The sequence below is a fragment of the Dreissena polymorpha genome, chromosome 1 (assembly GCF_020536995.1).
Source record: "Dreissena polymorpha isolate Duluth1 chromosome 1, UMN_Dpol_1.0, whole genome shotgun sequence".
NCBI classification, from domain to species: domain Eukaryota; kingdom Metazoa; phylum Mollusca; class Bivalvia; order Myida; family Dreissenidae; genus Dreissena; species Dreissena polymorpha.
This window is the reverse complement of record NC_068355.1, coordinates 110,379,353-110,397,683: the sequence shown is the minus strand read 5'-3', so window position 1 is coordinate 110,397,683 and position 18,331 is coordinate 110,379,353. Positions and strand designations below refer to the sequence as shown.

At 35.5% G+C, this 18,331-nt stretch overlaps 1 protein-coding gene across 1 annotated transcript in view; it reads right to left on the bottom strand.

Annotated features, from left to right (window-relative positions):
* Window positions 1–18,091, bottom strand: part of LOC127844259 (solute carrier family 28 member 3-like) — a 100,225-nt gene extending 82,134 nt beyond the window's left edge. The window contains exons 1-9 of the mRNA XM_052374327.1: window positions 17,883–18,091; window positions 17,420–17,564; window positions 16,430–16,621; window positions 15,937–16,098; window positions 15,031–15,156; window positions 13,258–13,412; window positions 12,514–12,682; window positions 10,881–11,024; window positions 10,332–10,448 (exon numbers count right to left, since the gene is read on the bottom strand). Of these exons, the coding sequence (XP_052230287.1) occupies window positions 10,332–10,448; window positions 10,881–11,024; window positions 12,514–12,682; window positions 13,258–13,412; window positions 15,031–15,156; window positions 15,937–16,098; window positions 16,430–16,621; window positions 17,420–17,564; window positions 17,883–17,929 (1,257 nt within the window). The 5' untranslated portion in view covers window positions 17,930–18,091. The remainder of the gene's footprint in view (window positions 1–10,331; window positions 10,449–10,880; window positions 11,025–12,513; window positions 12,683–13,257; window positions 13,413–15,030; window positions 15,157–15,936; window positions 16,099–16,429; window positions 16,622–17,419; window positions 17,565–17,882) is intronic.
* Between the last annotated feature and the right edge of the window lie 240 nt (window positions 18,092–18,331).

The following is an 18,331-nucleotide window of genomic DNA, read 5'->3' as shown; positions in this document are numbered from 1 at the left end:
TATGTTGAAACAACACACACTATAATAAACAACCATACATTGTTGATTCCGTGTTTCTTGTACTTTACCATGATGTAGGAATCAACAATATATACAGAGGGAATGATAAAGTGCATTTATTTCTTGAGATTGCATAACAAGTTGTATTTAACCGGCCTTTGTCTTCTTAACTAAAGTCAGATTCTAGTACAACAGCTCCCACGTTTCCATATTAGGCGCTGAGGTCCTTATCGAGAAACGGCATGGCTTGAACAAAGCAAATGTATGATTTCTAATTTACTGGTTTAAACACATAATTGATGATGCAGTAAGATGCTAAATAGCAAATAAATAGCGTATTTACACAGCAATTAGCATAATACTCACACACACAAGCAGTATCGGAATAATAACTAATATGCAAAACTGGGTTAAAAGTCGCGGAAATCATGTGTTTACATTTCAGTCTCGACTTCTTAACAAAGAGGGAATTATGAACAAAATAATAACGTTCCGTTGAAAGTACATGTATATCAATACGATATTAAGGGCAGAGTGTGGAAAGAAAGTAAAAAGTATACGTACCTATAAATAAAGAAATTACGATGTTATATTTCTTTATTACATAGATATATGGCGAAGATGGACTGTGCGCCGATTTCGCCGACAAGTGAACTACCGAAAAGTTATTGAATTAATAAAAATTTGTAGGGGGTACTCATTACTTACCATCTACACCGTTACATATGCCCTACCCGCGAAATAAGCAGATTATGACAAGGTGTTGTTTTTTATGATGGCACTGATAAGAAAACTGCTGATATGTAGACAACAACACTACTACTACTGTAACTACGGCTACTACTACTACTATTACTACTACTTATAAATAATAATAATTCCAAAAATAATGATAGTAAATGATGATTATGACGATAATGATGATGGTGTTGGTGGTGGGGGTGGTGATGATGATGATGATGATGATTATGATGATAATGTTGATGACAACGACGATGACGACGATGATGACGATGATGACGATGATGATGATGATTATGATGATGACGACGACGACGATGATGGTGATGATGATGATGATGATGATGATGATGATGATGATGATGATGATGATGATGATGATGATGATGATGATGATGATGATGATGATGATGATGATGATGACAATTGATGAAGTTATGGCTGTACAAAGCGATGCACCCCGTTTTCGGGTGATTTTGAGTTGGATACCTTGTTATATATAATATTTGAAAGTGAAATATTTTGTTTTCATAAAAGTTGATTTTTCGTTATAATATGATTATTTATCAATCAAAATGATAATTTCACTAATTAATATCATAGCCACACGCTAACCACCTGTGAGTGTAAGCATATCTACGATTTTACTGAAATTAATTCTGTATTCTGCCTCACGTCGAAACGGAAATGCGAAACGAACTCAATGGTAACCTAATATTTTATAGTTTTCAAAACTCCTAAAAGACATACAACACAATATAAAACGTCATAGAAACGGACAGGAACCTACACCCAAAAATGAACCATGATGCTGTATTTCTTGTACTCAATATCAAGTCAATATTATAACGTTTTTGGCCTATTTTACGTAAGTAAAAGCAAATCAAAATGAGACAATAATAACGGTTTTGGTAATATTATAAATCAACCATCCTCTCTCAAATGGGACCATGGTCAATAATCACTCTGATTAATATATTTACATGTACTGGTGTTTTAGGTCACGTTTAATAGGTTATGACCACGAATATTCATTAGGGTTCACACGGCTAAAATATATTACGAAATTAATGTGAACACACGCTTATTAGTAGTGTCGCAATTGTTCTTTACAAATGTACAGTTTATGTGTCAGAATTTTTGTGTACCTAAATCATTTGAAAGTACATACGGGTTAAAATAAATAGTGAACATAGTTAACAATATAAGTTAAGTTAATGAATCATTATTTCTCATATAGAAAAAATCCCTGTAGACGTACACAAGATTAAAATGTAAAAGAGGGAAAATGTCATAAATTCAAACCTGACAACATATATAAAAAGTAAAAATGTCTTCGATTTATGTGTATATTTTTATTGTACTGAAATATTGTTTCTGGCTAAAATATGAAATTCAATTTAAAAGATCATTACAAATTATGTCAATGGTCTATGTATTCATAATAATTGTTTCTATATTAAGCAACTCGAATCTAAATTTCTCGGCTATCATAGAACTGAGTTAATATAAAACGAAGATACCCGGTATTATATTAATTAATTTAACCAATTTCAATACAGTCGCTCTTTGTGCCGAGCTGTATTCGCATATTTATTTAGTCGTAGCTGGTCATTTCGTTTTGAGATTTCAGAAGCCAATAAAGCAATAATGACGATATTTCCGAAAGTCATTAAAGACCTAGTCCCCAGAAATGTTATCATTTAAAAAGCACACCACAGTGCTGATGAGATTACATGCTGTTTAATTCACTGCAAACCGTGAAGTTTTAATAAAGAAAATGACTTAATAATGTTCAAAATCGCTCATTTTGAGTAGGATATACCGACGCGTGGTACGAACTAAACACATTCTAGTCTATTGAAGTACACGTCGATTTACTACAGAGGCTATCGAGTGTATAGAATCATTACGACTGAAACTTACCAAATCGTTATTATTTTAAAGATTTAATTACTTTTTAAGACCACTGGTGCTAGCGAACAGGATTTTAATGTGTTCTAAGGTCGCTCGTGTGGGAAATACTTATTTACACGGCAGGTTCTGAAATATGGTGTACGAACTAGTCCAAAACTATTCTAAACTGTCCGGGACAGTTTAGAAACCGTCCGGGACGGTTTGTAAACTGCCCCGGACAGTTTACTAAACTGTTCCGGACAGTTTACAAACTGTCCGAGACGGTTTAGGAAAGTTTTGGACCGTTTTGCGCATAAACCGTCCGGGACGGTTTAAACTGTCCTTGACAGTTTAGTAAACTGTCCGGGACGGTTTAAACTGTCCGATACGGTATTATTTATATCAACCAATCAGAACACTCCTTACAATAATGCTTTACTTTAGAAGTCGTAATATAATATCGTTGTCATCTCGAGCGACGCTATTTTTCTCGGACAAAACATGATTTTAAAAATATTCAATCAATCATTGCTGCCAAAAACGCCAGTATATTTATGCCATTTGATGCGCCCTGTTATCGATGTTATTGGCTATTAACATCTGGCAAGGTTAGATACGACTAAATAACTAACAGGCTATTAGTCATTATACTTTTGTCTGTTATGAGTGCATCAATGCTGGGCTTAGTTCGGTTTAACAAAAATATGAATGATGTATTTTATTATTTAAAATGTTTACTATATAAATTGAATATGGCAAATGGAAGTCTAATCTCCATTTCAAACTTTAGCCAGGTCGAATACTATCTAAAAGTGAATAAATTGATGTATATTTTGTATACATTATAATACAAACATATAAAGACTTAGAGATTCAAATAAATGTTTAAAAGATAACAGTTTCTCAAGAATAGTTGCAGTTAGCTTATGCTCTGACCAACAGTCTTTCTTTGCTTTAAAAAGTTTGAATTATGTTGGTAAGTACGGTGCCTAATCGAAACGATAACTGTAGGTTTCAGTTTCTTTGAAAATATAAAAATATTTAATTCAGATTGTACATGCATATTTGTTTTTTTAATTCATATCTGTTATGGCTATCATGATATCATATTTACACATTATTATTCTATATGTTCATATATCTGGAATAGTCTGCTCAACCCGGTACATTGGGTACAATAGATCCTTTCTCCTGTTGATTGTTCATGAAGACCTAACATTCAAAGACGCATGATGAGGCGTCGAGCATGTATTTGTTGAATTCGCAGCAACCGATTAAACGCGTATGTCTTCCTCAAAAAGCAAACCTGAAACAATACAAAGAATTAACAGGTATAACTTTTTTAAATAAATTATTAAGCATAAAAATACGTAAAATGATGACTGGAGTGACTAAGCATCAAATATTATCGGTATACTGACACATCGTCACGACAACAGTTCATTTTGTAATTAAATACGCCTTTTGTGTAATTTGTAGATAACATAAATATTTATTTTATAAAAAATGTAATGACATGTATTTTATTTATATAAAAGTATGACTTTGTTCAACCGGACCTTAATCCCAACTTGCGCGTAGTTGATGCAGTAAAACGTATAACAGAAATTTCAAAAATAAAAACAATAGACGATCCTTGCAAGTGTTTTTCGTAGATAAGGTCTAAACAAATTTGATTTAAATGTATCTACACAAACATAATCTGATATCGTCCTTATTTTTTTGTTATTCTCTTAAGTTTTGTATGTAAAATACAGCCATTGTACATATCAAAATGAAGGTTATACTTCAGATACCTGCGAAACATGCGGTGAGATAACATGCAAACGTTCCCACAAGCATGGCCCTGAGTATATTGTGAGTGATTTCCCCTATGCGGTTGGGCACGATTGCCTCGAAAGAGCCGATAATAAGACCCATGACTGCGAACGAGGCCGACCCGCACAGCGCGTATGTGGCAATGATCTCAGAACGAGGCTGAAATTTAAAAAAAGGTGAAAGGCGAAAGTAACGTTAGTTCCAGAACCAGGTGGTGGATCGTTCGCAAGTAATTGGCGTGGCGTAAGTGAGAAAAATAGTAACTGGTGTTCACAATGGCGGTTAACGGGTGATTTTTGAATGTTTTCGTCTGAATTTTTGAAAGGTTTGTACATTTACCATATTTATTCGACATTGTCCTTACGCGCAGGATGATCTACTGATATTCATTTAACCTCGGTATAAATCCTGTAGATGCATTATTAATATTAAAAAAGTTATTGAAGACTTTATACGCAAATGCCTCATTGTTGACGATTGACACGGTTCATTTTATGTGCATTTTTAAACCATATATACGGGTTTCTCAGCAGTTTTCATGGAAAGGTGGACTCAAGAACCATCACAGTTTACCTTGTATCAGCACCAGGATGCTTCCAATTGGAAATCGCAATATATGCATCAAAATTCGAAATTTAAACCCCATTTCAATAACTGGTGAGCACAATACCCCCACTTTCAGTAACTGGTGTTTATTCAAAAGTCAGAGTACACAGAAAAAAAGAAAACATAATAAAATACGCATGTTTATATTTGTTTTTTAAAAAAGTGATGCGTAACTATAATTTGTGAAGTCACAATAAATTGCAAGGTGGCATAGAAGAGACATGGACTATAATATTTTTTTAAATTCACATGCGGACGTATTGGTTTCATTTGTGCACGAATTATTTCGAATGCTCACGAATGGCTTTTATCGTGCGCAAATAAAAAAAGTGAAAAAGTGCGCACGAATTTACCTGTAAGTACACACGCACAAACGCTTACGTGCGCGGCTATAAATGTTTATGTGCGCATGCTTTAAGTTCTGCGTTCGCTCGTTTAACTTTTTCATTGATCTATTTATCACATGCGCACGTATTGCTTTCTTTTTCGCTCGTATTGCTTTGAAATGCGCACATATTTATTTCTAGTGCGCATGTATTCATTAGAAAATGCCTTCGTATTTATACACACTTCCGTGCCGCAAGTATTCATTTTAGTCAAAATAATTAGACGTAATATACCGATTACGTCTCAACGGTTTACTATATTTTTCTATTGCAAATTGATTTCAACGTATTTTTCAGTTTTTCTTGTTAAGGCATTGCTTATGCATAAAATTATCATTTGTAAGACACAAATGAGAACGATTACCCTTTAAAAGTGTGAGAAATGTGCAAGAACACCACTTGTGTAAGTTTAGAAAATGGGTTATTCTTTAATGCAGAATTACTTTGAACTAGATCAAATAACACAAGGGGCTACACATGAGTCATCCTGAATAAAACACGGCATAAGTATCCAATCATATAGAGAAACAAGTTAATTATAACCGGCCAATGACGTTAAACTATGCAACTTTCAACTGACACAGTACCAAGCCTATATGGCAACAAACAGTGGTAGTGTTTTCTGACATTGGATAGCTTTACTTGTAAGTTTTAATTAACATTTTTCTTATGCCATTTGACAAATATTGTATATTTTATGTTCAATAATGTTTGCATGATTGTTTTGCGCTGTTATATGAATTTGCAGTCGTTACAGCTACCGACATGACTTCCTGTCGCAGTGTCGGAACTATACAAATGACGTAAAACAAAATGAGGTGGGTGTATATCATATTTGTATGAGTAGTATTCACTATTACGTGCGCACGTGAACACATAAGTAATGCGTGCGCAAGTATTTGACAACAAAAAAAATACCCATGTGCCCGCTATGCCGTCATAAAATAGTATAAACCTTCCAATAACACAAAGAATCCATATCGTTCACATTTGTATTTACTGTAATACTACACACAGTTAAGACACACTTATTGTTCATGAACAAATGAGTCGCGTTCTGAAAAACTGGGCTTAATGCATGTGCATTAAGTGTCGTCCCAGATTAGCCTGTGCAGTCCGCACAAGCTAATCAGGGACGACACTTTCCGCCCAAACTTGATTTTCGGTAAGGAGGGACTTCCTTCAAAATTTAAAATACCATAAAAGCGACAAGTGTCGTCCCTGATTAGCCTGTGCGGACTTCATATGCTAAATTTGGACAAGACATTCCGCACATGCATTATGCCCAGTTTTCTCAGAACGCGGCTCAAATATAGTGGGAGTCATTGAATGTGTATTCCCCGCAGTCTAACAACGTCATTTTTAAATCGGTGAGACTTAATCATATTTAATAGGAGATTTATTTTATGTGTTATTACAGATGGAATCGCCCAACGGAGATCAAATTCAATGCGAAGTGTGCGGTGTTGCATTATCATGTGCATACTCTTTAAAGCGGCACATGCAGCTTCATAGTGACTCCACATACGAGTACGATTTTCCAGAGTGCGAAAAAACATTCAAGTGTTAAAAATCTCTGCAGCGTGGCACCCGTTCCCACACCGATGGTCCAAAAGTCTGTAGTCAGTGTAGGAAGGAGTTCACAACGACGTATTGGCCTAACAAGCATGAAAATGAGATTCACCGAGGCAAGGCATCGAAGTATTCATGTACAGTGTGTGTGAAGCCATGTCAGTCGGGATACGCACTTCAACAACATTTGAGATCACATTCGGATGAAAAAAATACACCTGTGAAATATGTTCGAAGTAAAAAAAAATGAATTGTTCTAATACACAAATGCAGCCCCCCGGATGATGGAGAAGGAAAGCATGCCTGTGCAACATGCACCAAAACATGTAAGACAAGGAGGCTGTTGAAACAGCACATGAATAAGCACGATGCTCCCAAATTTTCTTGCCACGTCTGTGGAAAAATGTTCAAATGGAAGAATTGCATGAAAAATCATATTAAGCAATGTGGTGTGGAAATTAATCAAGGGTAAATCTAACACCTTTTCTTGTAAAACTACAATTTTTGCCACTGTTTCACTGTTAATTATTTCATTGTTTGTTTTAAAGTTGAGTGTCCGTTTTTGCTTAATTAACGAAGTTCTTATTCAAACAAAAAATCACAATGTTTCCTTTAATTAATTTGAGCTTTATCGTCGTTTTAATGTTAGTAATCAGGAAATCAACACTGACAGTCTTTTGTAAAGTTATTTTTCTCGAATGTTTTAAAATTTATAGACTTGCGTTGTATGGCATGTTTTACGCAGTGTTTTTTCACCATTTTGGGAATGGGGCCTGGTCCCTTTGGATTTGAAAAATTCGCGGCGTTTTTACTAAAATTGGGTAATTATTGTTGTTGTTGTTTTGCTAACAAATGCTTCAAAATTGAGGATACAAGTGTGCCCAGTATTATATTTACTTATGCTGATCTTATATGAATGGGAGATGAACAAAATATTGATCTAAAAAAAATTTTTTTTTTGTTCCATTGGGAATTTTTAGCTCCCATTTGGAAAAAAATATATACTTTTTTCCATTGGGAATGGGTTCGGTTACCGGACCCGATTTTCAATGAAAAAAACAACACTGTTTAGGTCATAATTTTGATTGTATTACACATCCGTTCTTTTATAAATAGGAAAGGAAAAATGGATTTTAATAATTAAGTTATCACAGTTGATTTTTTTATAAGTTTTTTGTTAACAAGCTGTATGTTCTATATTAAGAGAAGACATTCTGGAAATGAGTTTTTGTTTTTGTATACACGTAGTTGTTTTTGTTCTTATTTCCCAATATGAACATTCCAATAATATGTGATTTTGTAAATTTTTCTGTGATTATAACACAAGGACATATAGATAATCAAAAATATGTAAACATTGCGTTCGGATTTCGGCATATTCATTGTTAATATATTAAAAAATATTTTGTATTGGAATTCATGCAAAGGTTTTGTATAGTATGGATTTTGGTGCTAGTTAAGTTTCATATAAGTGACAAACCATACATTTATAACGTAATATACTTTTCTAGTCGTTTAATGTTGGCATGGAGTCTGAGTGTGCTCACATTTTATTGTGATAAATACCCCCCCCCCTCCGAACCGCTGTGTTTATCATTACAAATAGTAATGTGATTTTATGTTTCATTATTATTACATTCGTAAATAGTAACACAGTGTGTGTTAATATCGTGAGTCGTGTTCTGAGAAAACTGGGCATAATGCATGTGCGTAAAGTGTCCTAGATTAGCCTGTGCAGTCCGCAAGCGGAAAGTGTCGTCCCTGATTAGCTTGTGCGGACTGCATAGGCTAATCTGTGACGACACTTTACGCATATTCATTATGCCCAGTTTTCTCAGAACGCGGCTTCCGTGTTTCTAGTCAATTTACATTTATTTGAATTTATTTTTAATCATTACTTAAATGTTAATAAACGTAGCAATAAATATAGTACATTTTATTATGTCTTATTTGTATGGAACAGCTCGTGTGTATTATATTATACAGATTCATGCATTCATGTAAAACACAAACGTGAACAGTTTTACCAGCAATGCAATTTATAAAGAAAAAAACGTTAATATTTATAATTCGCTGTACTTGTCTCGCGGATTTAGGTTATACAACTTTTACCGTGTCACACAAATATGAGTTACTTTTAACTCATACTGATCAACATTCCGAGAACACTTTAAATAAGAAAACACGGCCTCGTTGAATGTTGTTATTTGTCTCTTATGCACATTATCTGACAAAGCTTTTCCATGATTGCCGGGAGACAAATATTGTTCCCACATTGGTTTAAAGGGACTATGATAACTAAAGTGTATTCATAGATATAACAGTGTAAGAAATAAAATATAGAAATACTCCTTTTTAACCAAAAATAGCGCAATATCAAATGTTTAATATTAAATTTAAACAACACAATACTGAAAATGCTTTTATAAATAAATACAAACAGATGTCAGCATCATTGTTAAATAACCAAGGACAATGGTGAAGTTACCTTTAAGCACATATATCAAGTGTGGGTTATTCTCCATTTACTTTTTGCGGAGATAAGTTGTTTGGAGAAAAATGAGGGGTCATATTCCATAATGATATTAAGTCAGTATTACTTGTTCAAATCTCCAGGGTTGTACATTTACTTTCTAAATAAGCAACTAACCAATACCTTTGCATTTTATCACCTAAAATTGTAATGAGGCTGAAATTGTAATGTATAACAATTACATGTTCTTACTCGTTTCAGCGTGATTCGCATTTTTCCAAGTTAAGATTAAGAATAAAATATAAATCTGTATGCAACTGGTTTACAACCGGCATTCCTCCTGAAGTTTAATCATACCCAATCTTAACCGCACAAAATGATATTGAAAAATGTTGCCTTTTTATACAATACGTATATTGTTCTGTTATACAAACACTTGCTTAGCAGTCTTGTGTTAACCCCGGGCAGGTAAGCAACTTACAAAAATATTTTTTAACATAAATATTATTATATTACATTCGACAGTACCTTAACAAACACATATCTGACTATTTTACAAGACAATTATTTATAAATTTAGTACGGTTATATAAAATGTTGACATTTCAGAAAAGGGTAAACAACTCGTATTTTAAAATAATGTCATGTTGAAATACTCCTAACATGAAATGATATCCGCTGCATTACTTATTCTTTGCTTATACAAAATCATTTATTTAAACATTGTGTCGGTCAATAGCTATACATAGCTAATGTTATACTGTTATTTATTGTTAACCGACTTGAAATAAAAGTTTGTATCTTGTATCTTGTATCTTGGAGGAATACTCAAAACCTACGTCAATAACGCCTCCCGTCAGCGTCTGGTTGAGGTTATCCAATACTATATTTCTGCCGACGTAGCTCCACGTGTTGTTGACGCCACCAGCGACGTATGCCCTGAACGCCCGACCATTCTGAATGAAAACACGTTGGTACGAATTCATCAACCGGTTCTTAGAATGAAAGGCTGATATGTAGAACATACGGAGCTCCGTTTGAATATGTACGGACTACCAAATAAAATGTAAACATAAAAAATAAATAAATGGTGAAATAAAAAAAGGCTTAATGCTACAAACGACCTAATAATCTAAGCAATTTTAGAAAAGCACCTCTTAAATATAGTCGCAGTCTTAATTCGTAGAATAAGTTTGCGAAATGTTTTGTTATCAAGTTCTATGAATATTACGTAATTAGTAGTGTTAGCTGGTTAACGACCGCCATAAAAAAGGAAAAATTCTAAGACTATTTTTTAGAGAAAACTATTTAGTAGAATTTGATATTAAATTGTCCTTTTCACTATCCGAGGGTCAATGGGACATTTCCTTTTATAACTGTACACCTACCACCATGATTGGCCCCAGTTTCGGATAGGCGACAACTGCAAAGCTGAACGTCCGTACGCCAAGTAGCTCTCCAACGAACAGACAGTCGGAAGAACGGACACCCATCATGAACGCGATCGGATAAAACATGTACGAAAACAGGAACTGAAAATCAAAATTAGTGTCTGGTTTTGAGAAAATAGCGGGTGTGTGGTAGTAGTTTATTCAGTCGCCAAATACTCTGATAATGTTAAAAAAATAATTGGAGATTGAAAAGATACATTCATAGTTCTTCATCCCCTATACATTCAATATCTATAAACATAGTCGAACTATCTTTTTTTAAGAAGACGTTTTGTCGGATTGTTTTTATTGATTTAGTATGTGTATGCATTATAATAAACAGCGGGTAACTGAAAAAACAACAAATAAAACCAACAACATTGCCATAGAGCGCCTGTGCGTGCACTCACACAGTGTATGCACCATGATATCATACTACACTTATACACCCGACTTACCCAATATATACACATGCACCACTTCACCGTACTACACTGGTGCACACGACCTACCCATATACCGGTATACAAATAAATATGCACTCATACACTATACTACACTTACACACCCGACTTACCCAATATATACACTCAAAAATGCACCAGTATACCGTAATACAGAGGCACACACGACCTATCCCATATATCCATGTATACATGCACTCGCAAAACATACTTAACTAACACACCCTTATTACCCCATACAACACGTACACATGCACACACATACATGCAACGACACACGCACACATTTCCGCATATTTAAACATGACCCAACACTAGCACACACACAGACACACGCGCACACAGATTCCCAAACACGCACCCACGCATTACACACATCGACATTCCCAAACACGCACCGACAAATGCTCAAGCGTACACGTCCTAAAACTCCCACATAGACACACATCAACAGCCCCACCCACACATTAACATAGACGCATTCAAACACATTCACATCGACACCCACACATTAGCATAGACGCATTCACACACATTCACATCGCCACCCACACTTTAACATAGACGCATTCACACACATTCACATCGCCACCCACACATTAACATAGACGCATTCACATATATCCACATCTCCACCCACACATTAACATAGACGCATTCACACACATTCACATCGCCGCCACACATTAACATAGACGCATTCCAACATATTCACATCGCCACCCATACATTAACATAGACACATTCACACATATCCACATCCCCACCCACACATAAACACATTCACATCGCCACACATGCTCCGACATACTCTTACACATCCACTTAAACTTGTACCCACATCACCGTTAAAAACAGACCCACACAATCACTTTCGTCCACATCGCCAAACACACATCGGTGCATGCACCAACATCCACATCCACACAAACGGGTCCAGACAGTCAAACATATCAACATTCCAAAACACCCACCCGCACATGCACACGCACATTCAAAACCGCATACACACACCCAAACATGCATCCGCACATTAAAAACCGCAAACCCACACCCACACATGCATCCGCACATTCAAAACCCCAAACACACACCATCACAGGCACCCCAGCTCGCCACAAAGATACCTCAGCGGTCATATTTTCCACTCCAATCCTGTCCCCGAACCAGATCAGCGTGTTGTTGACCCACTCAAGAATGATGATGAAGGTCATTATAAAAAACACAGCCTGACATATGAGCACGATACCCTGGTTGATGCCCACTATGACGCTGTGCATGAGCGAAGTCGGTTTTCTAGAAACGCAAAAAATGATTTAATTACATTAAAATAAATAATCTAAAGGTAGAAAATGTATTAAATTAAGGTTTTGCCATTTGACAGCCTGGCATTGATGTTAGACATCTACAAATGTCTCTTTAATTGCTATATAGTATAAACTGTTATGTTTATTTAAATGTACTATTTCAGCTCGATTGCATCGAACGTCTACAATTGTTTTTTTTTAAACTATCGAGCTCGGTTTATTGGTAGAAATTTTGGTCAGCTCTTGACGACAATATTATAGAGGGGAAAGAACCCGGGACAGTAACCTATCGCTGTGCGGACACCATGAACATTACGACGACCGCATCCTAAATGATACGTGTACATATTAATGATACACCTAAAACGAAATAGGTTCTTCTCAATGCAATCTCCCCAAAAGCACAACACTAGTATAACAATCAATGATTTTTTTTAATGCAATTGTGTCTTTGTCTGCAATACTGTTTTGTACATTCGTTTACGATTACGATTATTGAATAGGTGTACTCAGTAGTGCTTTTCTGGATAAAAACATGTATGCATTTAGTATTGTGTACATTACTCTAAAAGAAGTGTCCTTTTGGTAAGTCTTTCGTCCTCGTTACCAGTGGATACCGGTACCTCCTCTCCGCTGTGCGACGGAAACGATAGCTTGGAGGCCGCCAAGGCTGCTGGCGCCGACATTGTCGACGCTGCGATAAGAGGGGCGGCTGGGACCTGTAGTAGCAATTGCACATGGCATAATAGGGGATAAGCATGCAAAATATCACATGCCATACAGGTAGATACAACGAATTGTCAACCCTCGAAGGATGATGTAAAGTTGAGAATACGTTGTATATCCTCGCTGGCGTTGTATATCTATTCAATCGTGATACATCGACTATCTCTGGAAACCTCAGCAAGATAGATTTATTCATGCAAACAATCGTCTGCTGATACAGAGTGAATATTGTTTATATATTATACCAAACCAATAAACAGAAACTTATTTATCTAGCTCTATCCGAGCTCCTTATCTTGCTAATAACGTATCGTAATCTGCAGCTTTTATAGAGGATGTTAGATATACTGTGTTCGGACACGTTTTAGAATCATTCACTTTACACAAATACTGAATACAGTTACAACATGATATAAACATTGAGCGTGTTAGTCTTCATTTAGTCGTTTATTGGTAAGACATCGAACTTTGTGAAAGTGGGTTGTGCTAGTTGGTTGTATGTAAAGTACGAATACATTTTAGCAACGGTGTTAAAAAGTGTATTGGGAAGAAACATCGAATATTGTATAAATGATAGAACAAGAAATGGGTCTACGTTAGCAAACGTACCATTTGTCAAATAAAGCCGATAAAAAATAGTGTTATTGTTAGCACGATTTAAATGGAAAAAGCCTTTTTGTTCACTTGTAAATTCTCGACATGAATTTGACAATGCTTCTTGCTTAATTTTGTTTGTATATTAAACAGTTGATTGGCGTTAGCAAACGCTTACGGTACATTTAAATTTAGTGGCTGTATTGAGTTGCTTCATTTTGATCTCTTGCATATACTCGATTGAATTAAATTGTTTATAATCTGTATAATATGTTATGCTCTTCATGAATGGAGGAAAATAAAAGTCTATCTATCTATTTTAACCTCAAGAAGAGGACGACATTACAAAATCATGCCGTTTGGCATTACTTTTAGACAAAATATACAGAGTGGTCACGTGTGGGATAATAACAGCAATTTATTTTGCACAAATATTAAATGGGTTATAGGGTATTTGAAACTTTTGCAGGTATTGGTTAACTAAAGGTCCAAGAAAACGTGTTCTGAAACGCGAATGCATTCAAAACTAAAATCAGTACACATATGATGTCATTGGCCTCATAAAATTATTTGAATAAATAGCTTAAACGAACATGCGTGCTTCCGTTGCCCAACATTATTTCTCTCATACAACACTTCATTAAGCAAAGGTAAATATAATAATGTATATTTATGAACGAAAAAAGAAGCGCCGAATCCGAGTACAGAATAGTAAAATCAAGATCTTGTCTTCAAATACAATACCATTGCCATATCAGGATAAAGTTTGAATATTTCATTTTGTAATATAGTTAATCGACAAATAAGAACTCTTTGACGTTCTAAAGCGAGGCTTAATCACGAAGCGGATCAGAATTCAGATCCAATCGTGTTCGGTCGATAAATTGAATGCTACTCATTTCTTATATTCATCTAACGATACACGGAGTTAACTGGAAATAACCGTTGTATCAATACTTAACACTTGATTTTGGAATTATTTTTTTACCAATAAGAGCAACTTATTCGCGCACCTACCCCGGACGACATGAATATTATAAGCGACGTTCCGCCGACGGTTGACAGGCCGCTCGCATACGTCACAAATAGCTGCGATGGTGTCATATCCGCTATGTACTCTTGAATCAACAAGGCGGATTCGGGCTAAAATGCGAGGTACAAGAACATTTCAAGTAGCGTTTGATGACGTCATATCTGCGATGTACTCTCTAATCATCATGACAACCCGGGCTATAAAATGCCAAGGACTAACATATCATTATTGCATGAATCGTTTTGAAGATGCCATGAATGACTGAATCATCTACGAGGATTCGGGCTCAAAATGTGAAGAAAAAGTATATTTCATTTATCGTTGTGATAACGGCATAGCCTTTTGAAAACACTCAAATGAACATGGCGGACTCATTTAGGTAAAGAGACAAAATAATGTTCATATAACGAGAATTTTTGACAGAATGAGTGGAATCCGGTTGACAATATAGACAAGGATAAACTAATTATGTTGCCAAACACAAAAAAAAAATACATAATGCGTTATATATTTTGTTTCATTTTGCCTTGAACGGAAAACATTACAAAGTAAGTTTAATAAGGGTAATGCCGTGTTGAACCTTTCGAACTTAAAAGCACACTGGATATTAGACGTATCAATATGAATATGGGGTTATGACACGGATTCTTTAATATTTTGTTACACTGAACATTAAGTCCATATTGATTTTAGCTCTGAAACGGCCCGACATGGAGGGGCATATTTATCACCGTATTTACTTTGCTTAGGCATTTAAATGTTGAAAAAAAAATCGTTTTAACTGACGTTGTATGACTGAAATGCTGTTATATCTGGCGAGTACATCAACTTGGAATGACCGACCTTGTATGGTTGAAATATTGTTATACCCCTCAATCAAAGTTACTTACCACGTGCAGGAATATATTACCGATCGCGTTGATGCCCTCCACGGGGCTTACACCAAGACAGGACGCCAGCGCGCGACCTAAGGTCTCCACAATGAACTTGATGACTCCTAAGTAAGTCAGCACCGACAGACTGACGATCAGAAGTAGCGCCTGTGGCATGGCCTTTATTGAATAAAGACAAATACTTGCTTAAATAAGTACTACAATTTTTTAGTACTTCATTTTAAACTACTTACAGCGATTAATTTAACATTATCTACAAAGTTTCGCGTTTTCGAAATAACATCCTCCATCGACAGGTTGGTTCCTCAAATAGTATATTAGCACGTTTGTAGTATTGTAGTATGGCCTAAACTAGTCGAAATGACTTTTGTGTAGCGTCAAGTTTACATATTAAAAACAAAGAATAAGGAAATGGATATGTGATCAACTTAATTGTAGTGAAATTCTATTTTGGATGGATACATTTTTATATAAAAAATATAATACAAACCCCCATAAGGAAATAGTGGTCCGTATAAGTCTTCCCAAACATAAACACACTTCCGGCGCGCGCGCTGCCTATGAGGTCAGTGAGTCTCGAGCCCCACCATTGGATGAACGCCGCGCCCCATTTAGTCTCAAGGATGATCAGCGCCATCACGAACTGTAGCATCATGGCCCAATAGACCGTATGCCAATTTACCTGAAAAAATGTCCTAAATACGTCGTCTTATACAACTACGTCAAGTTGCTATTTAGGGTGTTTTGCCGTTTACTCCTATTTGTTTCGATCCATGCACGGCGGTCAGTGAACCTGCTCTTGCACACATTCCCAGGGAAAGCAGATTAACGACTGCGCAGTGCAACTACTTTAGCCATTAACTGAAAACTGTCCTTCTTAAATATTAAAGGTTATACATTTTAACACCACGGCGTTATGACCTTTTAAACCATGTGCCAGTTAATGTAAAATATGTCCGAAATAAAATAAGTCTAAATAAGAACCAAGGTTTAAATAGATTATATAGTTTTGTGCTTAATTTACGGAATATATTCTGCTATTGTCAACACAAGTTAAATGATATTATAAAAATGTACTATGCATATTCATTAACAACGGCACATACGTTAAACGTAACGCTGAGCTTTAAAACGTCCATGGTTTAAAAGCATGCCCCATAACAAACGCGATTTTACGACGTTAGTTTAAAATACAAGAAGAACATATCAAACCGATCGCATTTAAATGTAAGATTCAGGAAACGAAGGGTGCAAAGTTTAATTATTCACTTGTAGACACGCTCTGTCACATTGGTCACTGGTAATACCCACGAGGCAGGATCAACAGAACTTTTAAAAGTGATATACAGAGGTGTGTTCCTTAACATATGTGTTATGTTATACCCGCATGCATATATATCTTGAGCACCATATTATGTGATATCCTTAGATTGTGCACACGATTTCTTTAGAGTGAAAGCCTGTCGACGATTGAATTTACCTTTAGCCTGTTTTTCGACGTCAGCCACAGCACAAACGGAAATACGAAAAGTCCAATGAGTGATGTCAGATTTTCTGGTTTTCGAAGTGCTACGACGATGGAGACGTAAATAACAAAAAATGACGTCATAGATACGTAGAGGAACCTGGATACAGAAAACACTCCATGAAAGTTACAAGAAAGTTAAATTGAGTCAACATAAGGAAGATGCTATGTGTGTTTTCAAGTTAGTATTACTTTTTGTACACTAACGATTTTTGTTTAGTTTTAATATTTATTGCCAATTGCCAAATTTAAAGTCAATCAATACGACTGTTATATAAAATATAAAGCATATGAAAGGCACCCTTGCCGTAGGTAATATTATATTACTTTCAATTTTACACTTACGTTCATAAATCTCTTGATAAAAAAAAACACACACAAAATAATATCACTGTCAGAAAAGTAAACATGTAATTACCATCGGAAAATCAGACTGCGTTTCCCCGTTGAATATGCCCTGAGCATTTTCTTCCAAAACCGACCCCATGACGTATAGCCATATGTTCGCTTGAAGAGATTCCATAAAATCAGAAGTATTCCAAACACGGTTACTACAGAGAGACGAATCGATTCTTCGTCGCCGAATTTGTGCGATATGGCGAGACCGAAATACACTAGGTAACTTAGCAGGAGACACGCCTTAAAGGCTACTTGTATCTTTTCGTGATGATTGTTAATGAACTTTCTGGTTTTTGTAATAACTTCCATCATGTATAAGATGTTTAACCAAATTGTTATTAATCCAGGAGATCGACGTGTGTGATAGATCTTCTGAGTCTTAAGAATACCTGAATAGTTTACGGTATAATAAATTGATGCTTAAATAATCAAATGGTATCATTCATGTACAGAAAAAAAAACACACTA